The 24,829-nt window shown below is 35.0% G+C and overlaps 1 protein-coding gene across 1 annotated transcript in view; it reads left to right on the top strand.

The window, feature by feature from the left end:
* LOC113228636 overlaps window positions 1-24,829 on the top strand; it is a 75,369-nt gene that overhangs the window by 11,519 nt on the left and 39,021 nt on the right. Inside the window, exons 3-4 of the mRNA XM_026461990.1 lie at window positions 10,404-10,542; window positions 12,282-12,431. Of these exons, the coding sequence (XP_026317775.1) occupies window positions 10,404-10,542; window positions 12,282-12,431 (289 nt within the window). The remainder of the gene's footprint in view (window positions 1-10,403; window positions 10,543-12,281; window positions 12,432-24,829) is intronic.

Raw genomic sequence — 24,829 nt, 5'->3', positions numbered from 1 at the left:
CTATTTCGGTAACTACTCTAGCAAACCATAAAGTTTTTAATGCCTGGATCTGTCATTTAAAAAAATAAACAACTTCAAAAATACGTCACGACAATCGTGTGTGTTATTGTTTGGGCAGGTGATGTCGGTGTTTATTTATTGAAAACATACCGTAAGTTGCGTTTTTTAAGTTTACCCTGAATATAAATGCTTATAAACTATACTTTAAGGAGTAATTTCATGGTAAACATTAGAACCACTCAAACGGAATATTATCATATTTACCCAAGTACACCAAAAATTTCATTTGTGCTTTTTAAGTGCAGGATTTGCGGTGTATTACTGTATTTTATTTGAGATGTTTTTGTTGTAGTACGGAGGGTATATATTTCGCAATGCAGAATAATAATTTTTATTTTTAAAAACTTGTATTTAAACTGAATCAAAAGGATTAGAAAAGCTAATTTGCGAAACCAAATAGCCGCCATTTTGTGGTAGGATGAGCGCATCGCGTGAGCGGATAAAGAGAGTTGCTGGTTGATCTGCTGAAATCAAACTAATTATAGACCCAATGAATTCCAAGTTTATAGTAGACAAAGATAAAATCGAGATTTCGGGTAGAAATGTGACTTGAGTCGTAGAGCCAAAAAAATCTTGCAATCATACTCGAGGGTGAATTACGGTTTGAGAGTCACGTATTGGATTAAGTTCGACATTGCTTTTACCACCTTAAAGTTTAATCGAAATTCGTAATTATTTAAATGAGCATCCACGTATCTAATTAAACCTATCAGTAATTTGCAGATGTGTTTGTAAATTCAAGTATATATCTTTATTTCATAGGTAAGTGATCACACTCAAAATCATCACGTTGATCCGTAAGGCAGATTCTACTGAGAAGAATGTGTAACACGTTTCGGGATTTCTTTTTGTAACTTAACATTTGTACCTACATACTTATTAGTCACAATATTTAATTCAAATATTAAAGATCGATTCAACCTGATAGGGCTAAATGGGTCACTGTCGTGGATTTTTGTCATTGAAGTATGCAAAACTGTTTGTATATGTTTTTGTTTCACTATAGTTTTAAACCTCTTAAATAACAATTATGAGAATATTTCGAATAACAACCGGAATCTTGTAATAGAAGCGTATATATTGCCACTTAAATGAATTTGTAACTGTGAAGACGACAGTCAAGAAAAACCAGTTTTTTTCTATTCCTCGAATTTGTGTTAATACCTCTATTATTCTTAAAAAAACACTACTTACATAATTATATTTTCATAAATGTACGCTAGTGTAAGAATGTTAATTTCTTTTAAAATTACCTCTCAAGTCAAATGCAAATCTTTGATCCTTACCAAGCTTAAATATTAGGATATTACTTACTCTCGTTTGCTCAGTAGAACCCAATTCCCAATTCACATGCTATTTAAACAGTGCAAGCATGTTAAATTGCACTTCCGATGACAGCTACGATTGGCGTATATGATTTTTGGCGTGGTAAAGTTGAAATTCTTCACTTTTCACAACGAATATTTTATTATAATCTCGAGATCCGTGCGGTCTCTGTTAGCGGGACAAATTCACCGCACTGCACTGTTGCCTTTACCGGTAGCTTTCGCTATCAGGCCACAAAGTGAAATAACACTTCACCTACTCTTAAGCTTATCTTAAATCTAAGTTTACTTTGAAACAACATTATGGGAACTTATTCTTGAGGAACAAAAATAAAATATTCCTAAATAGTTTGCGTGGCGTAGGCTTTTGCAATGAATAGGTATTTGATATAATTTTTATATACAGGGTGTAACAGCAAGGTGTAGTCATATTTGAAGGTCGGATTCAGTTAATGGTATGAAACTATTTAGCAAAGTTGTTTTAGTACAAACTACGTTATTTATGGAAATTTCGCCATGAACAGTTTCGATCAGCTGATGTCATTTAACGAAAATAAATAGTCACATCACATCTCTATTGAGTATCATAATACAACCAAATTACGTAACTTGAAAAAATTGTGAAATTCAGGCATGTTATTGTAAATGATAAAGTACTTAATGCCATATTCTTATTACTATGTTATAATTTACTAAATTTATTATTATTTTATTCATGTAATATGCGTGTGAACATTTAATGAAAAATAAATATTATCGATTACTTTGCCAAAATACACTAGTTCATAATAAAACTATTATTTAAAACTTAGTACATAATAACGTAATATGGTTTCGTTAACTTCATATCTTCAAACATACAAAATACACAAATTTCCATTTAATATCCATTAATAAAACTAATGTCCTCTAAAAAACACATATTTAAAGTTATCTCTGTTTCTTTTTACCATACGCATTCATCTATTGTATTTTAATGAATGAAATTTGTCTCTTTCCATCCGTCGGTACTGTTCTAACGCATTATAGCGAATCAGTCGGTAGGTTTCTTCTAACGCATGACGCAATATGACGCAATTATCCGACTAATACTTCGCACCCTTACAATGAAAGCGACCCAAATCAAAAAATTAAAAAATGAGTTTATACCGTAAAACCATCTTAAAAAAATATTTTGTTACATTAGTCACACTGCTGTGGTGAAGATGAAATTGTGCAATTAAAGCTCGAATAGCACTGATTCATAAAGGTCCCTTTCGTTTTGTTCTTTCAGTTTAAAAATTCTACTCCCGCGTCGAAATATTAACGCCGCATTTATTGTTGAATCTGCATTTGCAAAGACAACACGCTGCCACTGACGGATTAGCATTTGAGCCATTTTCGTTCCGAAAATCATATTCAAAAATCACTAGTAGCAGTAGAGCTCCTTGTGAGTTCGTCCAAGGTAGTAGTGCCACATTACCGTGTTACAGTTTTGAAGGGTAAGGGTGCTGGTGAAATTACAGGCACATGGGACTTGTCAACTATGTCTCAGAGAGATGGACGCCGTAGCAGTAGCCTTCGAGCGGCAGTGCTACTGTTATGGACAGGCGTGACGCTTTCCACCGGGTACACGACTTGTTCGACCCGTCGCTTAATATTTAAAAAAAAAAAATTTTTTTAGTAACTTACTTTTTAAAGGGACTTACTTTTTTGTTTCGTGGACTTTCTTCTTTTTTAATTGTGAAACAGGGACCACAAAACAATATCAAGGGTTATGACATCTTGCTTAGCTGATGAACATTAAAAAGACTTAATTCTTAATACGTTAAATGATAACAAAAAATCGTTAAAAAAAAGACCTATTGGCGACTAGTTTTTGTAAATTATGTTTTTAAATTGTTGAACATTAAAATGATCAGAAACAATTTTCAGTTGTAAAGTTCCATTTTTCCTCATTATTTTCAAAGACTAATAAGGCCATCACCTTTAGTACTTCAAGAGTAGGTAATAAATAAAATAATATGAAAATATGAAAAAACTTGAAATCTTATTTTCTTTTTTATTCCCAAAAAGTTGAAATTTTGTATTGGGACACTTTCATCGTAAAGGTGCAACCTGAAGGTCGGTAAACGTCAAGAAATTAGTTTTGATCGTTGACCACGAATTAATTATTGTAATTTTAATTTAATTTAATTTTTTTTTTATGATTGATTTAGTGTCTGTTTAAGTATATCTAAATGTTTTAAAATGAATGTTGAGCACAGTAATAATTGGGCACAGATATGCCTGTTGTATTAATTTTTAAGTGTTTTTATTTTCCTCACTTTCTGTATCTGATGTCTGTACATTGTGCCATAAATAAAAAATAAAAAAATAAAAATAAAATAAATTTTCATCACTTGCTTGGAAATGAAAATATCGTGAGAAAACTTGATTTCGGAGATAATTGCCGAAATCTTCAAAGATGCGAGAATGTCAAGTTTCCAACCAGTACTTACTATGCAAGTGCAGTGGACTAAACCTTGTGCAAAAAATAGTACTTTACTAACTTACTTGCTGAGCGCACGTTTCTAACAACAGGCTTACGCTTAATTTGACTTATCTACACACGACAACTTTCTGGGTATGGGTTTATTACATGGTGAAATTGAAATAATTAATATCCGTTGAACCTATTAAGGTTCTTACTTCCTAATAATATCTACTCATCTAAAGAAATATTTTAGAATAGTTTAAATTAGCAATAGTGTAAAACCATAAAAAATCTTACCTAAATAAACAAAGTATCAAGATTAGTCGCCTTGCGTACGCGATACGTAATCGTAGCGAAGTCGCAAGCCTTTGGCGGCAACTTTGGCGGCAAAAATATCACCTTTGATTTTCGCCGCCAGCATTTGATTTTATACATGGTGATGTGGATTAGTGGTTAATGTTAGACTCGTTTCGGAGGTCGTGGATTCGATTCTCATAGTTGACTGGCTCTATGGGGTAGTTGTTAGAGTGTTAGGTTTTCTTTGCGGATGTCGTAGATTTGATTCCCATAGTCGACTGCCTCCATAGTCTAGTGGTTAGAGCGTTAGGCTTTCTTTTCGGAAGTCGTGGATTTGATTCCCATAGTCGACTGCCTCTATGGTGTAGTGGTTAGAGTGTTAGGCTTTCGTTTCGGCGGTTGTGGATTTGATTCCCATAGTCGACTGCCTCCATGGTGTAGTGGTTAGTGTTAGGCTTTGTTTTCGGAGGTCGTGGATTTGATTCCTATAGTCGACTGCCTCCATGGTGTAGTGGTTAGAGTGTTAGGCTTTCGTTTCGGAGGTCGTGGATTTGATTCCTATAGTCGACTGCCTCCATGGTGTAGTGGTTAGTGTGTTAGGCTTTCGTTTCGGACGTCGTGAGTTTCCGATGGGTGACTGCCTCCTTAGTGCAGTATATCCGTAATCACTCAGTCAGTTCTTGCATTATGTGGAAGTGGTACGGGTGATGGTCAGAGCTTGTTTACAAACAAAGGCGTATGCAGTGCAACGTTGAAGGTCGTAGACGTAGGATATAGGTATTCGTTTAATGTGTATGTAATGATGTAATTTGTATCAGGAGAAGGGTCTTATTTCAAAAGGATGGTAATAATTTTAATTTCACCCTGTAGGTACATTATGAAAACGTTACCCTATATTCCAAAATTTGCGTTTCAGTCGGCGTCCTTTGATGTGCCGCCGCTGAGGCAGAGGTGCTATTTTTTAATTTTTTGTAACAGTCTGTAATTGCCGTTTGCGTTGTGAGGACTAAATAGGTGTCATCGTTTTGTTTGTGTCTTGTTTTTGTGTTTATTTAAACTATGTCACGCTTAAGCAGTAGTGATTACTAAGAGATGATGTTGTGCGTAGGCGCAGCCGATGGGAGCTTGCGCCAGCCTCGCCAAATTTATTGGGCAAAGTTTATTGATGGCGTCCCAGAAAATCGACGTCGACCATTTCCTGCTGTGGAATGCTTCAGGAAGATGGTTATGAGACTTCATAATAGTGGATCGTTCCGTGGTTCCAGTTCTGAAGGCCGGCCGAGTTCACGAGACCCAGAATTCGAGGCAGATGTTTTGGAACATTTTCTCGGCAATCCAAAGACAAGTACTCGTCGTGCTGCGGCAGCCTTTGGTGGTGTGAACCATATGAGTGTGTGGCGTGTGCTACGGGATGATAGCCAGCACCCATACCATTTTCAAAGAACGCAGGAGCTGTTACAAGCGGACTATGATCTACGTTTGGCATTTTGCCGCTGGTACCGCGACCAGGTTGGGAGGTCTCCCGACTTCGCTTCGTCGGTACTGTGGACAGACGAGGCGTCATTTACGCGTGCGGGCATTATCAATATGCATAATGAACATTTTGGACTCATTTGAATCCCCGCGTATCAAGGGAATCAAATTTTCAACACCAGTGGCGGATTAACGTGTGGGCTGGTATAATAGGTTGTGCCGTCATCGGTCCAGTGTTTTTGCCGGCAAGTCTGAATGGGGCCAATTATTTAAGATTCCTAACAGAAGACTTGGATGACGTTCTGATGGCCCTGCCAGTGACACAATACGTGAGACTGTGATGGAACACGGGATGACTTTCTAGCACGATGGAGCACCCGCACATTTTGCTCGAAATGTACGTTCCCATCTGAACGACCGTCTCCCGCAGTGGATTGGGCGGGGAGGTCCTGTACCCTGGCCAGCGTGGTCCCCAGACTTGACACCGCTCGATTTTTTTTGTGGGGTCATATAAAAATATTGTTTATGCGGAGTCCTGTGAAAGCGCAGAAGAAATGAGGCAGCGGATCGAAATGGCGTTTAGTCAAATCACTCGGCAGATGCTTCAAAGAGTAGAGCAGTCTCTGTACCGACGCACGGAAATATGCATATTGCATGGAGGTCGGCATTTTGAACCTTACCTGTAAATGTGTGAAATGTGCCAGCAGTGCGTGTAGTGATTGTACTTATTATTCAAAATTATCGTAAACAAGTCAATATTTCGTACATTGTACAACAGTGAATTACAATTCGTAGGAAATTCATTAAAACGTGTATGAATTGCACAGTAGGTAAGTACCAATTAAAAAAGTATCCACTATTGTAAAATTGTCGTAAATAAATGTATTAATACAAAATTATGTAGAATGTGTATACGATGAAGGCGTGCGTAACTACGGGCTTAATAAGTAAATAAATATCCTTTAAATTGTATGTAAATAAGTACGTACCTGTATGGCATAAAATAATATTGTTAGAAATAATTCGATTTTTCTAGGTATTTAAAGATTTTGTTACTTAATATTAACGTGTTATCAACATATTCAAATCATGTTTTTACAGTGGCATTTCAATTGTAGTCAGCTGTCTTTCGCCCCGCTTGCGGCCGCCCAGGTTTCATTAATGAATTTGTGAAGTCGTAGTAACGTAACTAGCAATAGAGTTGTGACGCAGTGGTTGTTTCGGACAATCACTATTTATACAAACATAATTAAAGTTATATCAACATTAAAAGTCACTTATTTTTATTTGATATTTTGCACAGAGGGTCTAGATCAAGTATAGGTTTGGCTCCTTTAATATGACTACACCTTGCGGTTACACCCTGTATATTAGTATTAAATGCTGTATTACTGATTGTTATTATTATTATTAATAATAATACGATTATGATTTATATTCGCTTTTTAACATACAGTTATTATTTAATTTCTTTATCTACATTACACACACGCATTTATTAACACAAATGCGCACTACACAAACTTCCCATCGTTTATGCTTTCCATGCACCGCATCGTGCCAACCTCGTAGATAGCTATATCGTAGATAGCTGTAAATCAGTATTTTGCTTTTAGGCAAAACCTGCATTGACCTATGATCTATTTGGCTTACTGAAGCACACACAAGTTGCTGATTATTATTCATTAAGCACTGGCTGTATTTTATGTATTATAATTTAATTTCTTGTTGTTTATAATAATAATAACGCACACACTTAACATAACTCCGCACTCGGGAAACCCTGTGCGCGGGTGCCATGGACACACACATAGGCAACCACAACTTACGCCCAAACTCACGAGAGAAATAAATGTAGGCCATACAAATAACCACCGTTTTGGTCGCTCGGCCACGGAGGTAGTTTTGCTTGTATTATTATTGTTTGTTTGTATGTGAGAACACTCACTGTTAAATTTGATTTTTGTTTGTTTCTAAATTAATCCATTTATTGTATTATATTATTGTTTGTGTTTAAAGCAAAATGACAAACATTTTATCTATCTATTTACGTAATTTGGTTATTCATTTATAACCTTCGTACAAATTATTATAATACAGATACAAGTATTCATATACATGGGAATTGTTTATGGTTATGAAAATATATCAAACAACCTTATGGACTTTTATTTATCAACCTATTTAATCTTGTATAAAACTGAAAAGACTGTAAAAGTTACAACATTCTATTAGTAAATAGACCAGTTCATATTCTTCGTACAAATGACTTTCACTTGCATGCACTTTCTGTGTTGTATTGTTGTAGAAAGTCGTCTCCTGATGCTGTCCAGTCAGTGGTATGTTCAGAACTGCCTTCGTCGTCTTTTGTCCGAAGGAAAGTCGCTCTAATTTTTAATTTCTGCCAGTGGTGTCGGTTTGTCTGTGTGATCAGTAACTCTGCTGATTATCCATGTAGGCTAGACATTCATAAACTCCGAGACTGAATAAGTAGTTACATGCTGTAATATCTTAGAACAAATGAGGTGGAACGCGGACAATGCTGCTATCTATTGTCTGCTTCAGGAAGAAATTTGCCTTCAAATTTATCGTTTGAGAAATATTACTAGATGGCTCTGCTGTATCGTGAAAAAAACGTCAAAATTTATCATTTTCAAGTTATACGATAAAAGCATTGTGTAAATATAATAAAACTTGTTTTAGACGATTAAATATTCTTAGAAGTAAAAATGCGTAGCTCTCTTACGAATGGGTACAGATTATAGTTCTTTTGCATGGCCACACCGACGCATGCCCATATCATTCAAATGTCAGTTTTGAAATTTTTCTTAGGAAATTATTTTCGGTTGTTGAGCACATCCTGCTATTTTCTTGGGTTGTGCGTGTTTTCACGGTGTTATCTCTTTCCAGTAGGTTGAGTTGAACTTTGTTTCTCCACCCGGACGTGAAGATTGTTGTAAAACACTAATTGTAAATGTTTTCCATCGTGTTATTGAAATCGATTACGATGGTTCGACAATTTTGTTGTGTACCAAGTTTTAGTAATTAGGGTGTGCAAGCCACTTTTTGGGATAAAAGTGACGAAATTAAACAGGCAACTCGAAATTATTATATAACATAAAACAAGTGTTGTTGTTTTCAAGTTTTTTTTTTGTAATCAGCATCATCAACAGCCTATCGTAGTCCACTGCTGAATAGACCTCTCCCAATGCACACCATTTCGCCCGGTCCTAAGCTCGTTGCATCCATCTGGTGCCAGCAGCCCTTCGCAAATCGTCACTCTATCTGGCCAGGGGGTGTCCTACACTACGATTGCCGAGCCGTGGTCTCCACTCAAGAACTCGCTTCCCCCATGGGTTATCGGTTCTTCGACAGATATGGTCAGCCCACTGCCAATTCAGCTTGCATATTCTACCAGCAGTGATGACGACCTTGGAACTCTATCGGCTAACCTAGTTCCGTACCTTGTCCTTCAAAGAAACTGTCCACGTCTCGGCTCCGTATGTCACAGGTAGAATGCACTGATTACACGGCAATGCTTTTGTAATCATGAAAACAATAATTTAAGAAAATATTATAATAACTTAGGAAATGAAACTATTTTTCCGGATTTAAATCAAGTAATCAATTTATGCTATATTAAGTTTTACAAATTATTTTATTGAATGAATTTTTATTAAGTTTAATTTATTATTAATTTATAATAGAAATTAGAATAAACTAAAACACATTAATTAGTACTGCAGTCCTATGTCTGTTTGGGATTTTTCATTAGAGGAAATACTGGATCCCAAACTGGTGGTACGGAGAAACCATCTTCCCTGTTGAAATTAGGATGTTTTTTAATTTCAATGGCCTCTCGCAGCATCCTGGGTAGATAACGGACTTCTTTTGCAAGGACCTGGGGTTTGTCAAACTTCATTGAATGTGTAGGTTTATCCATGATATGCTCGCAGACTGCAGACTTGTTTACGCGACGGTGTTTGACATCAGCTATATGTTCTTTGACGCGGGTATAAATATTTTGCTCCGGCTTAAATCCGGAAAAATAGTTTCATTTCCTATGTGTAACAATCGCGAAAACCTAAGAACTCGATATTATAATAACTTGTTAATAGGGCTAATTATCCTACATACAGGTATAGGTACTAATTATAAGTATACATACATCTTTAGTTTAGCCACTGAAAATTAGATACTAAAGAGTTCGTGTGCATTATAATATTAATGGTTATTACTTCGCTCTACTGGTATCGAAAATGCTTTGTCGACAGCTATCGAGATTGATATCAGTATTTGCAATTATTAAACAAATAAGTCTCAGGTTCGATTCCCGGTAAAACAAATTTGGGAAATTAACTTTTCTAAATTGTTTTTTTTTCTGGATGTTTTAGATGGTACCGTTGAGTAACATTCGTTGCTCTAGTATTCATAGTACAGGAAGTTCCCTAGTTTTAGCAGGTTTGAGTTAAACAGTTAATGTGATTGTGTGGCACTTCACATTATAGTTAAAATACGTAAACATCACAAGCTGTTAAATATTGTTCCAATAGTTTATAATACTTAGGTATTCAGGCGTAAGCTAGGCTGAGTTGTTGAATTTCATGTTTCTAAAATTAAATATTGTTACAAAACTAGAACAAAAGTACAGTTGTAGCAAAACCAACAGCGCACTGCCACACGCGAACACGACCAAAAGGAAAATAATTTAAAGACAAAATTGTTTATTTTCTGTGTACGAGTATATTATAAGCAAACAATCCGGAATTGGCATACTAACTAATTTCCCGTAGTATTCCTTGTTGCAGACGGTGGTGGAGGCCTGTCAAAAGAAGAGACAGTGCAAATTTCACACTAGTCCCAAGGCGTTTGGAGTTGACCCGTGTCCAGGATCAAGAAGATTCGTTGAAGTCGCATATAAATGCCGTCCTTGTAAGTAAATCTAGTGAACAGCATACGAAAACCACCAACATTAATATCTACAGGGTGGAAAAAATCAATGGGACATGAAGGGTACCTTGAATACTTAACGTAGCTAATTTAACTTAAAGGGAAACATTTTTTTAATTTTCTTAATATGAATAATGCATTTGTAAATTTTTTGAAACACTTACCTGAGCCGGGAATCGGAACTACCTAAAAATGTATTTAAAGACCTCCATGAAACCTTATTAGAATTTACATTAGATTACATGGACTTCTTAAACCGTAAGACCCAATGTTTATTGGAGAGATTTTATCCATAACATTAATTATTCTGTCGATTAGTACAATAAAGGTGTGAGTGTTATTTTTGGAATTTTTAATTGGTTACATTCCCGGCTCAGGTATCCACGCTTTGAAAAATTCTGTGAATGCATGTATTCATATTAAGAAAAACAAAAGAACGTTTACGAACGTTTAAAAAATGACGTTTTCAAGTGTAAAAATATTACCTATGGAATAAATGATTATTTCACTTTGACTTCGTTTCCTTTAAGTAAAGTTAGCTATTTTAAGCATTTAAAATAGTTTCTCTTCATGTCCCATTGACTTTTTCTACCCTGTATAGTGGACATGACTGGAACGTACGTATGGCAGTTACTTCACTTTTACTTACTTATCTACCTGCTAAGGATACCCAGTATATAGTGTGCCTGCTATGAAATGTGTATTTTGGTTTTAATGATAGTAAAATGTCAATGATAATAAATACATTTGATACGGTCAAAGGCGCTATTATTGACATTTGACGTCAATGTTTGAATATTGTCAAAAAAAAAAGCAACTAATTCTTTTAACGTGTGTATGCGTGGGTGCGTGCGTGTGTTTATGAGAGTACGTACCTACATCGATTTTAAGCTCTGAGTGGTACTGCAACTGCTTTAGACAGGTTTAACACCAGGCGCACGCATGATCGTTTCGTCACTAGCTACCATAAAAAAAAATCACAATATAATATAATAGGGCAGAATACTTACTTATTGCGCTTGCTTTAGCAGACGTAAATTTATTAAGACTTTTATAAATTTAATAAATGTGACGTAATATGAGATAAAAATAATTCAAGAAATTACATTTACAGTATTTTTGCTGTGTTTAGTTTAATGTGATCATGAAAAAGGGGTTTTATACTTTTAACCAATATATTTAAAGGCGACAAAGGGATATTTTTTTATAATATCACGTGACAGGACGAACAAGTCGTGCGCCTGATGGTTAGCAACACGCCTGTCCATAACAGGTGCAGTGCCACTCAGAGCTTTAAATCGCAAAGATCTGATGGGCACTGCTGCTGCGCCCGACACCCTGAGACATAAGTTGACAAGTCACATGTGCCTGTAATTTCACCAGCACCCTTACCTTTCAAAACCAGAACATTGTAATATTAACATTAGTGCCTGGCGGCAGAAATAGGTAAGGTGGCAGTACTTCCTTGGACGAACTCTACTGCTGCTAAAATCATTTCAAGGATCATTTTCAAGAGATGTACGTGGACACAAGTACGTTGAATAACAAACTATACAGATGTGCTGCAGAGTATCACTATTTGCATCACGATTGTTGACTTATACTTTCGCAAATTCAACAATATTGCAAAACATCTAAAGCCGCGTAGTAACGTATTGACGGCACCAATGTAATATGGTTCTTCTGTAGCTATATTGACACAGTTCTTTGTTTTTTCACAGATGAATTCAGAAGTAAAGTGGGTTGCGAGAATGATGTCCTTCATCTCAGTTGCAACCCTCACTCAAGAGTGGCGATTTATTCAGCTCAGTATGGAAGAACTGAGTACGATTCTATACAATGTCCACAGCCCCGGGGTATGAAGGAGGAAAGTAAGTAACGGATAACAATTTATTTTTAGCCTGTACGTACATATTGACTCTTTGGTTACAATTTGTTATTATTTGTCTTCATATTTCTTGTTATTGTCCTTGTTATTTGCTTATACATAAGTAATTTAAAGTGCGTACTCAATGATAGAGCGATGGGATCTTTAAGAAGAGACATATTTTTTATTATACATATATCATATTTTTTACTTAGATTATTGGAAATTTGGACATGAATATAGATAAGTACCTATATAAACTAACTTGTACGTATTACAATGAATAACGTTGTAGCACTGATAATAAAGTTTGTCTTGGAATGCAATCGCCAACAAACCTTACGCCAGAATAAATAGGTTTTCTCACCATCAAATAAATCACAGCTAAGCTTAGACAAAGAAATCGTCAAGGTTACAGAAGGGTTATAGATTCTAGTAGGTATACAATGTCATACACCTTAAGCGGTACTTCACACTAAAACGTTTCGTATCTTTTTGATAACGTCACGTACAATTATGCGACATGCAAATAGTTGTCGTTTGCGAGATCACTTTATTGTGAGAATCTTTATAACGTCATACTTTATTGGATATATTTCTCTCCTTTAGACATATTTGTGCTTTCCGTCCATTGTCAGATCCAAATATTAAATTACTCTAATGTTTATACTTGTTTTCGCTAATTTACTATCTGATTTTCTCTAAAATCATTCATTACAATTTATAATCGTTTTTACGAGTTCACCCTTTTATAAAGTTCTTATATTGAATGCCCGGTTTGCAAAGTATTTTAGAAAACTTTCTTTATCTAAACAATATATCCTGCCGGCTTTGCTCACTACCTAGAGAGCAACACATCGATTAGTCACAATCGTTTTTTGTACTCGCATAATACGGCTACATGTTTCGTGATCCATCATTCACAAAGTCTCCAAGTTATAAGGTTGAAACCCGGCAACAATACCGGGAAATAATTTTAGCGAAGCTGCTTACAATGTTACCGTCGATTGCCCCGAAGCAAACTTAATTTATTACATAAACGACGCTGTAATTTAAACGTTTGTCTTGGGTAAGCAACATTTATTTTTTTACATTATGTTTTATGTATATGTAGGATGGGGTTAGGATTTAAGTTAGTCGCCGCATGACCGTTTTTTATGGGAGTGGACAATAGGCTACGTACTGCGGAAGTCATGAAAAGTATTGCGCAATGCACGCATTACCTATACTTTCTTATGTCGCATGTAAAATATATACCCTATGGCTACATTTTAGTATTAATAACGCACCCTTAATACGCAGCGTTTGTTTCACTCTGAATACGCGTATTGCCTCCAAATCTTCCTTTCTCATGTTGTTTTTAACTAGACAATCCTCAACGTTACAAATTGAAGCTTAATAAAAATTCATTCAATAAAATAATTTGTAAAACTTAAGGTAGCGTAAATTGGAATATTTTCTTTGTAAAATTAAAAATAAGGTATTTAGTTAATAACTATTGTAAGTATAATGAAAAAATAGGGTGGTTTGCATCAATATTAGACATAACTGGTTGAAGACTGTACCACCTCAGTCAACCGTGACTATGGGACCTGTAAAGGGCCCGAAACGTTGGTTTGTTTGAATAAACAAATATACGCGATTTAAATCCGGAAAAATAGTTTCATTTCCTATGTGTAACAATCGTGAAAACCTAAGAACTTATTTTTTTTCTCAAAACAGAAAAACATCAGAATCAGACGAAAACATAACTTACTTCACGTAACCCCTGAGTATCATATGTGTGATATAAACATCATATATAACAAATGTACTATTAGTGATACAGACCCTTTATTGTGTGTTATTTAACGTGATACTAACTAAATACACTGCGTCGCGAATACATTACACAAATGCATCTTCGGTGTGGAGTACATCTCAGAGAACAATTTCATGAGTGCGCTTGGCTGTAATGATGTTTGATCCTATTTTAGATAAAATGATCAGCCAAAATCTGGCAGCATGTTAGAGATATTGGTACTAAGCATTCATAAATGTATATTATATCATCTATTCATAAATATCACTTCTTGTTTTTAAAAGATTACTTAAAGCGTATTTGTTGAATACTCAGCAAGCTCCAGTGTAGCGTTTGATGTGTCAAGGATGTAGGCATGTATTCCTAAATTTTGCTACTTCTAATGAAAAATCTAAATATCTGAATGTTAATTACTAACAATATTATTATTTACAACAACAATATTAGAGCGCCTTTTGAACGAATTCATCCAGGGAAGTACTGTCTTATTTATTTCTGCCGCCAAGCGATACACATGGTATATATGGTATATATATATGCGATTTAAAGATCTGAGTGGCACTACAGCTATTATGGATAGGCGTGTCGCTTACCATCAGGCAAACGACTTGTTCGTCCCGTCATTTAGTATGATAAAAAAATTGGAAAAACAATGGTGTAATAGTACATTTTACAATTGCACCATTATTTACAATTACATCAAATTGTACACGTCTGTTTCGTGTACTATGTTCCGTGTTAAGTGTTCTTTGTTGTCGGATCCACTGAAAAACAGCGTCGTAGCACTTGTAGTGAGACGACACCAAGCTGAGTGGATAACGGATTCCGTAACAGCAAAGCACGCTCACTTTATGGCTTATCACCTGATATGTACAAATATGTAGTTATACCTAGTTATTTCCTTCTAAATAATAAAAGATAACTTCTAAAAGCTACAATTATATCCATATCGTATTAAATCTGAACTTTTGATAAATAAAAATAACAAAAAAATTGACAATGTTGTTGGCATTCGTGAAAAAAGTAAAGTTATTTTTATGTGATATGGTCCAGCACAATATTATTTATTGTACTTTGAAAACAAAACTGGATTCGAAGACTCGGCTTACACTAAGTCTTTATTTACTTCTACTAGAAAGATTATAAAACGCTAGAACCAACTTTAAGCGTGTTACATAGAGTCTCGATTTATGAGAGAATGTAGAAAATACGTGCATCTTGCAACTTGAAAGATACTTTGTGATGATAACGTATGATATTCTACGTGTTCTTAACTTTAGTATATTTACTTTAGAAAAGTAATTTGTTTGAAACTGAAATAGATCAGAATGGCGAATTACAAAAGATAATGTTGCGCTATTAGGTATTTAGAAATTTTGTACCAGTAAGTATTGGTAATTAAGGTTTTGAAAACTATGAACAGAGTTTTTGGCAAAAGCCTAAGAAAACAACATGTTAGAACGTACTAACAACTTAATAAATATTAAAATAAAGCTAAAATTCGCTCCATACAAAGCAGTGTGCTCTAAAAAGTTACCATTTGTGAATCAAGTACTCTGTATGTAGTATTTAAAATATATATTGTACTCATATAAATTAAACTGTGAATAGCTGTATATATAATGTATAAAACAAAAATAAAACTCAATAAACCGAAACACGATACTTCTGTTGAAAGTGGTTGAGAAGTTGGGTAGCTCCGGTTACAGCAACAAATATAAAGTTTACCATATTATTTTAATGTATCGGATTTCCCATGGTATATCAAATTTCAAGACGATTAGACAAGGGGAAGTATACTAATTTACATAACTGCCTCCGTAGCTACACGCTGGACGGCCACGCAGAGGTCCCGGGTTCGATTCCCGGGCCGGGAGAAACATTTGTATGGCCTACATTTATTTCTCTCCTGAGTTCGGGGATAATTTGTGGTTGTCAATCTATGTGTGTGTCCATGGCACCCGCGATACAGAGTTTCCCTAGTACGGGGCTGTGAGTAAAATTAAAATGAAAACAATAAATTAAATTAAAAAAAAAATTATAAAAAAATGGCCTTAAAAGTTTATAGAATTACATCTATTTGCCAAATTTTATTGAAATTGGTTAACGGAAAGAGGGTGAAATGCAATAAATCGGATTAATCCCCTAACGCGCCATACTTCGAGGTGGAACATTTTCTTTTAATTTGAATGGGACCACTACTGAGGTACCCCTTTCCAACAAAAACAGAATCACCTAAATCTGTTCACAAATGTCGGAATAGTAGCGTAACATACACCAAAAAAATACAGTCGAATTCAGAACCTTCCATTTTCTTTCGGGTAATAAATATAATTAATTTCATGACTAAGATCCCATCACTACTTTACCTGAACAACTTGGTATTATACAAAAAACTGAACAGATATCAATTTCTTAGGTTTTAACTGTAATATAAATTATTATAATCATTTTTGCGTCAGGGTTAAACATAGGAAACAAGTAAAGTAATAAACTTTTTTAAATAAAAAATACAAGACATATACATTGAATTGTTTTAAATAATAAAATATCTTAATAAAACAAAGCAGTCTTCTTCACTACCGTCGTCATTTTAAGTAGCAGTAGAACTCCTTTTTAAATAGTTCGTTCAAGGAAGTACTGGCTGTGAAATCCTTGCGATGTAAAGCTTTGAGTGGCACTGCAACTGTTATGGATAGGCTCGTCGCTTACCACCAGGCGCACGACATGTTCGTCCCGACCCTTGGTATTTTAAAAAAATATTTAAACAGCTGAACAGATATCGAATTAAGTTTTATTGAATGTCAAGATGTTTCACCACAATGATATTCAATTATTATTTGTGAAATTACTCCGTTAGTTTTTTATACGTTATCAAACAAAGATCAAAGATCACATTATAAAAATAATAATTTCGATGCTGTTGGATTCGAATCAACGTCTCCCAGCAAACCCTGCCAAACGCTATGTCAACTAAGCCATGAAACGAACCAACGGAAACCACGAACTTTTCCATGTGCTTGTTGTACATCTTTGTTTTTGGTTTTTAACGACTTTTTAACCGTAGCGCCATCTATGAGAAATCTATGATGAGTGAGATATCGAGTTATTAGGTTTTCGCGATTGTTATACATAGGAAATGTGACTATCAGCTAGTCAGTAGTGACCGTGGGACCTGTAAAGGGACCGAAATGTTAGATAGTTTGAAAAAACAAATATACGCGATTTCGATCCGAAAAAATAATTTCATTTCTAGCTGAACATGTGGTCAGCAAAAATACCTAACCCATGTACGGACAACGGCATATCAGATTACACATTTTTATTCGAAAATCGCCTCCAGTGCAACGGAACAAGATACGTCAATGTGTAGCTTGATGTGCTGGCGCGTGTACATGTATTTTATTGTTGTTTATGTATTAAATTGTTTTGAATGATAAAGTGTCTTACATTTTAAGGCTTTCGTGGTTATTCACTGAATGATTATCACAAGTTTCTTACCACGGTAAAAAGCAACCAGCTTTTTTGCCCCATGTACGGGGGGTAAGGGATAAAATAGGCAGGTTATAAAGATCTCCATAAAAACTATCTTTAATTCCTGGAACAAAATAGAAAAGCAGTTGCGCTCGTCAAAATACCACCTCCCTTTTCATAAACCTACAAAGGTGTCTACAAAGTTAACTGTAGTTGACGGAGTTCGTATATCAGTCAGATCAAACCGACAATCGTCGACCGTGTGAAGGAACACATCCGAGCAGTAAAAAACAATGATGCACAGAAGTCAGCTAGCTTATAGCACAACATCTGACACAAAATGACACTGATCACTGGATCGAGTTACATAGTCCCCAAGTACTGTCGACGGCACGTCATTACATACCACGTTTGGTACGAGAAGCCATCGACATCACAAAGTACCAATCGTTTAATCGTGAAGATGGGTTTAAACTATCTAGTGCATGAAATCCGGTTCTTAGTGCTTACAAGAATAAAAACAAAAATAGTTTGAATTCAGACTCACGTGTGGATACGGTGAGTGTGTTTATCAGAAAAAAGTGAGTGACAATGGCAACGCCACAAGTAATCGAGATGAGGGTAGTAGGCGTCGACAGCGAAAGAGGGTAGACAGATATATCTATTCTTAAATCTGTCGTCTGCCGCTGGCCAGTCAACCAGTGACCATAGATCGTATAACCGTTCTGAAATATCGAAAAAATGAATAAATATCATTGAATAAGGTATCTTAATAAAACAAAGCAGTCGTTTAAAGAATCTGTTGCTTGGTTAACCGGTCAAATGCAAATATTTAGTCGTGAGTTCCATACGTCGTATTAGCTGTCATCTGCTTAAAGACTGAATTAGGTTGTTTATTGTAGGAAAGTTGTGATACGTATTATTAAACATCTTTATTTAAGTATTATATTTATATTATATATTTAGTAGTATTTTAAACAGATAGGTCGAATGTTGTCTATTACCTGGAAATATTATCATAAAATATATTTACAACAATTTTCAAAAACTTAATTATAATTTTACAACAAGTAACAGGGTAATGCCTCATAAAATACTTCATTACGATTTGTTTACAATTATTACATCATTAATAATTACCTAAACCTTTGTGGTATAGTCTAAAGTAATGAATATATTTAATAATTGTATTACTAGTCGACTACTACTTTCATTATATTCGAATTCTTATATTGTGTAATGTCTAATTTGTCATTTCTATGACGAAGAATTTTAATTTATTGTCTAAAAATATCCTCTTGAAGTATTATTTCTTGGAATCCTGATAATGCTCTTGACGACGTAAGACTGTTTTAAATGGTGAGAAGTACGACATTTGACATTTTGGCCCATTAACACCCCAAAGTGATATGAAGAACGGCTGTTCTGCAACAAATTATATTTCATTATTTTTACATCTCGTTTCGACATCGCTTAGTAAACACAGACTTGCTGTATAGAATACTAATGCCATAGTATAATAAAACAAGTAGTGTTACTCCCGCTAGTTCGGCGTCAAGCCTACACTTCGCCCGGAGCGTAAGGATCTACAGATACAGATCTGGCGAATGCGCCGCAAACGCGCTGCATGTGCGTTGCGTGCGCGCTGCTCGCATACTGCACACGCTGCAAGCGTGCTGCGTGCGTGTAATTAAATACATGACAATAAATGTGCCGCGCGACCGGCACGCGAACAGTTCGCATAATGTAATGAATCTGATGAAAGAATGACGTAATCTTTGTTAAATGCAATACTTACGTATTGATATTCTGATACCAGCATTGCGGATTGATATCGCGATTATGGGAGTATGATTATGAAATAGAAATTAAATGCTGAACAATTCTGGATTTGAAGCACTCTTGTTCAAACAATCATAAACACAACAAAAACATTTGATTTCATTTTTTGAACATCGAGCGATCTCTTCAATTCTATAATGAATTGCGCGTGTGATAACCCGCGCTAGGCAACATAAGTGCACGGCGAGATTATGTAACTGTGTACGCCCGTACACGGCGCGCGTGCACGCATACAGGCCGCGCTGCTACGTTTGGATGGAGTCGCACTACTTATCTTGTTTCACTATGGTAATGCTGTTGAAAACCACAATATCTCAGCTTAACGTAATATGATTCAAATTTACCCTGTATACACTTTGCGTACCTTGGGCTAAGCTATACCAACAATGTGAGAGGGTTGGTCAACAAATTTCATGCTCAGTTACGTTAACACCTAGATTTCAGCTGGATTTGTAAAAGGGTTATTAAATTTATCACTGCTTTTGAGTTTCTTCCTTTCTCTGTGGATTATTATTCTCTTTATAAATGATTTAATGCTTTTTATTTTGTTCGAGAAATTTATTTCATGAATTAAAAAAAAAATATTTTAAAACACTAATTAATTTCGGTTAAAAAACTCAACTATAGAATAAATTTTGATTCCGAGTTATTGTATAATATTGAGGTGTATAAAAATTCTTAAAAAACAGGCAATTTTTTACAAAAATGTAAATTTAACTAACGGTTATCGTAGTTCAAAAAATACCCGTAACCTGCTAGGCGGGCAATTGAACAGACCGTCCATTCGTTTCCATAATACTGATCTTTTGTACCGTTTTATTACATTCTTATTGCCATTTCCAAAGGAAGAAAAACAAATAAATTTTCCAATAAATAGAAAAAACATCCGTTCCGGCGACCCTTTTAACATTTTCATACAAGACTGATCAATGGGCTTAAATAAACGTTTTATTTAGATACGAAATAAAAAAGAGACAGTACAAACTTGTTCCGCAAGAAAGAATAGACTATTTGTCCTCAAATAAATAATAAGCTTCAAAGCAAATTTTCTTCTTTTTCATTGAGTAAATACATTTATAGAACAAAACAAAAGAAACCAAAGGGTCTCACAAGTTTTAGATTTGTGTATACTGATGTTTTGTTTTTGCACAGAACTCGTGCAGAAGTACAGTACAGTCGATGCGATAGGTATCTTAGACCTGACCCCTAACCGACCATAATTAGGTTCTGAGTAGATAAGTGTGAAAAAAGTGTTAACAAACTTAACCTGTAACTTCCTTACTGCATCATTAGTTAGTGATGTTTTAAGAAACTTTTTAGTCTATTTCATCTTTGAAGTATATGTATTTAAACGCAGAATTGAAATTTTGCCAATAAAATTGGAATTCCTTTTACTTACACTTGCTCTTACAAACAAAAGATTGACTAGGGGATCAAGTATCTTACGGCATCGACTGTACCAGCCTAACTTTGTACGACAAAACAACACCGCTGCATTCCTGATTGAAGAGTACGGAAACTCAATCAATCACAGGTGTCGTCAAAACTTAAGATCTTATGTCCCTCCTACCAACGCATATGCGATTGTATGGAAACGACGTTAGCTAGCTTAGAAACTAACCAAAAAGTTTAAATACGATATTTAATAGCACGTTGACCAAGTGTTAGATTTGTATCAACTTTTAATGTTTCTTAGAAGGTTGTAATGCCTTTATATTCGTTCGATTCATCGCCATTTATCATCAAAAGATTCAACACCTCAGAGAAAACAAATCTTAAAAATTTGACACAAAGTGTTTATAGGCGCTCGAAACAACGAGCAAAATCGGTAAAATAGTTATTTGTTTCATATAACACTACTTTTATTCTTGTCGCCTAGAAAAATTACATCGTAAATTCGTTCCTTGTAGTTGATGCCAAGTCTTGCATTGTTATGAGACTGTTGTCAAGACTTGAAACCAAAAACATTTCCATAGCGACGCCAAAACAAAGGACAACGACTTACTTGTTCATATTTTAGAAACATAAATGTCAACAATCGGATTTTCTGGCACGTTTTCCTCGTCAATGTAAGGGATATACCTTTTCCAAAAGAGAATAAGGTATGTACAGACCTGGTGAATACGCTGCACGCGTGCAATTAAGTGCGCCTCTGTAGTGATATCTCATTATGCTCGCGAGGGGCACGCAAACAGATCGCACTACGTAATGCACGTGTGCAGCTTGCGAGCCTTTCGCATACAGGAGTATTCGTCAAATTTGTACGCACCCTAAGAATATATTTATCCTTTTCTATCGTCGGGACTACAAAATAATAATACATTGAAGACCCTAGTTTCTGTGCTTTTATCTACAAAATGTGTTCAACAAGATACCACGTTGGTATTTTTTTATTATATAGTAAGTCCATTACACACTCCGTTACTGCACTTTAAACTCTTTTTGTCATAAGTTATAGAGAGGTGAATTTAAAATTTGTTTTAGAACTCTACTTAAGCTGAGCGTGCGTTTGGTTGTAAGTAGTTCTAGATACGTTATTCAAAATAAATGTAACTTTTATGTTTTTAAAGAATGACAGGCAAATTTCATTGATATTTAATGGGCGTCAACATCAACATCAACAATGATGTATCTAGACCAAGTGTTTATGACTCGATGTGATAGTGATCATCATCGTCATCATGGCGGGCGTTTAGTTATCCAATCTTGGATGTAGGCCTCTTCCCTCTTCTTCCACTGTTGGCGATCTTGTGCCCGACTCATCCAGTCCCGATCTCCGTGTCGTCGGATGTCGTCCATCCAGCGCTGCAGTGGTCTGTTATCGATTGTTTAATATACCCGAGTTTGGTTGTTTTTTTATTTTCAAATACAGTGGAACAAAACTCAAAAACTTTACTTTGTTGGTAAAGTAACGTACTATACATATATTTATTTATGTATCCATATATTTGTAATAAATAATGTGCGGAAGGGACAAATGGTTCATATTGTCCCAAATCTAGGTACCATATCACGGCGACGACATGAGCGCAAGTTTTTAAATTATCGATTATTACTTGTTTTAATAAAAACAGGTAGTATATCGATTCTCCGGCAACTTTGATACCTTTTGTCAAAAAATTCAAAGTTATAAAACCGAAATTATATAGTTATAATAATAATAATTTATTATTGTTATTATTATAACTATATACAGTGGTGGTCACATAATTAAAGACACCCTTGATGTTGACCACATACAACAAATTAAATGATATTTAGAGACCCAAGATAGGTATCAATTCCATTTTCATCATATATTTTTTAAAATGAGAACAGTATCAAAGTTTAACTAAAAAGAGTTTACATAGTTCCTGTTTCAAATATCATTCAAACTTTTTCGATACATTAGCTGCTGGCCATCTAATTAAAGACAGTGCGTATTTCGTGTTCTAAACTTGAAATAAAAAATAAAAAAGAGCACTGATTTTTTCTAATATTGAGCGAATTTTCGTGATACGCAAAATCTCACTCAGTTTTAGCCGTGCTCTAAGTTTATTGTGAAATTTAAATTGAAATATTATGGGAAAAAGCAAAAGTTGCGATCCTTCCACAAGGAAGATAATTCTGATTTTTTATGAAAAAGGGTGGTCATATAGGAAAATTGCAGAACACTTGCGATGCTCGAAAGATATGGTAATGAACGCTATCCGGGATTTTAAGAAATTTAACACTACGGAAAATGTGCCTAGGAAACCTAGACCGCGAAAAACAACCCAGCGAGAAGACACAAGAATAGAATTGTTGGCTAAAAAAGACCCTTTCAAAGGATCAGAAGTCATTCGCTTGGAAGTATTTGGTGCAGAGGAATCTAGAGGAGTGTCTGCAAGAACGGTGAGAAGGCGATTATGTGAGGCAAACTTGTTTGGAAGAATTTCTCGGAAGGTACCCCTTTTGAAGAAAGAAAACATCAAAACCAGATTGCTGTTTGCCAAAAAATATGCACATTAGACAGAGCGACAGTGGAAAAATGTGTTTTTTTCTGACGAAACTAAAATAAATATGGTTAACTCTGATGGAAAAGTTTACGTGAGGCGTCCTTCAAAAAAAGAAATGGATCCAAAATACACAAAAAAAACTGTTAAACATGGAGGGGGTAATATCAAAGTTTGGGGATGTTTTTCTGGTCACGGTGTGGGACCTATTAAAAAAATAGAAGGTAACATGGATAAATTTCAATATAAAAAATATTTTAGAAAACACCATGTTACCTTATGCCGAGGATCATTTGCCGGTGATATGGACTTTTCAACATGATAATGATCCCAAACACACTTCAGCAGTGGTCAAAGAATTTCTTAGAAGCCAATCAGTAACAGTTTTGGATTGGCCACCGTATAGTCCTGACATTAACCCGATCGAAAACTTGTGGTCCCGTGTGAAGAAAATGGTTGCAAAAAAACGTACAAGTAACGTGCATCAACTATACACGGCATTTAAAGAGGCATGGGAACAGATTTCGATTGAAACTTGCAATAATTTGATTGCTTTTATGCCGAGGCGGTGTCGGGCCGTCATTGCTGCTAAAGGACACGCGACAAAATATTAACAACGTGCTTTTATTTTCTTATTATACATCTGAAACTAATTTTATACTCAAATTCGTTTTAACATTTGTAATATTTTTTTCGCAGTTACATGATTTGTGTGTCTTTAATTAGTTGGCCAAGCTTTTGTATTAGTTTATAACGGTGTAATTAAAGAAACTTAATAAAAATTTAAAATACGACATCTTCGTTCTCTTTATTTCATTTCAAACATTTCACGATACCCGTTAGAATAATTTAAATAATATTGCAAGCTCCTGTTGCATTATAATAAAAAAATATAGGATAAGTAAACTTTGAAAAAATAATATTCTCTAAGTGTCTTTAATTATGTGTCCACCACTGTATAATATTATTTTATGAACGTATTAATAATAAGCTTTTTTAACCGACTTTAAAAAAAGGAGGAGGTACCCAATTCGACTGTATTTCTTTTTTTTTTGTATGTATGTAACGCGATAACTCCTCTGGCATTTGTGTACCGATTCTGATAATTCTTTTTTTTATTGGATAGGATTGGAAAGAGGGTACCTCAGGATTGGTCTTATTTAAATTTGAAGAAAATATTCCACCTGTATGGGTGGCAAATTAGGGGATAAAACCGGTTTCGCGCACTTTCTGGTAACCGATTTCAATAAAACTTGGCAAATATATGTAATTCCACGAACTTTTGAGGTTGGTTTTGATTTTTATAAAAAA

This window comes from Hyposmocoma kahamanoa, unplaced genomic scaffold (genome assembly GCF_003589595.1).
Source record: "Hyposmocoma kahamanoa isolate Upper Pololo Valley unplaced genomic scaffold, ASM358959v1 232, whole genome shotgun sequence".
Classification (NCBI taxonomy): domain Eukaryota; kingdom Metazoa; phylum Arthropoda; class Insecta; order Lepidoptera; family Cosmopterigidae; genus Hyposmocoma; species Hyposmocoma kahamanoa.
The sequence above is the reverse complement of the archived record's forward strand: the minus strand, read 5'-3'. Positions and strand labels throughout refer to the sequence as shown.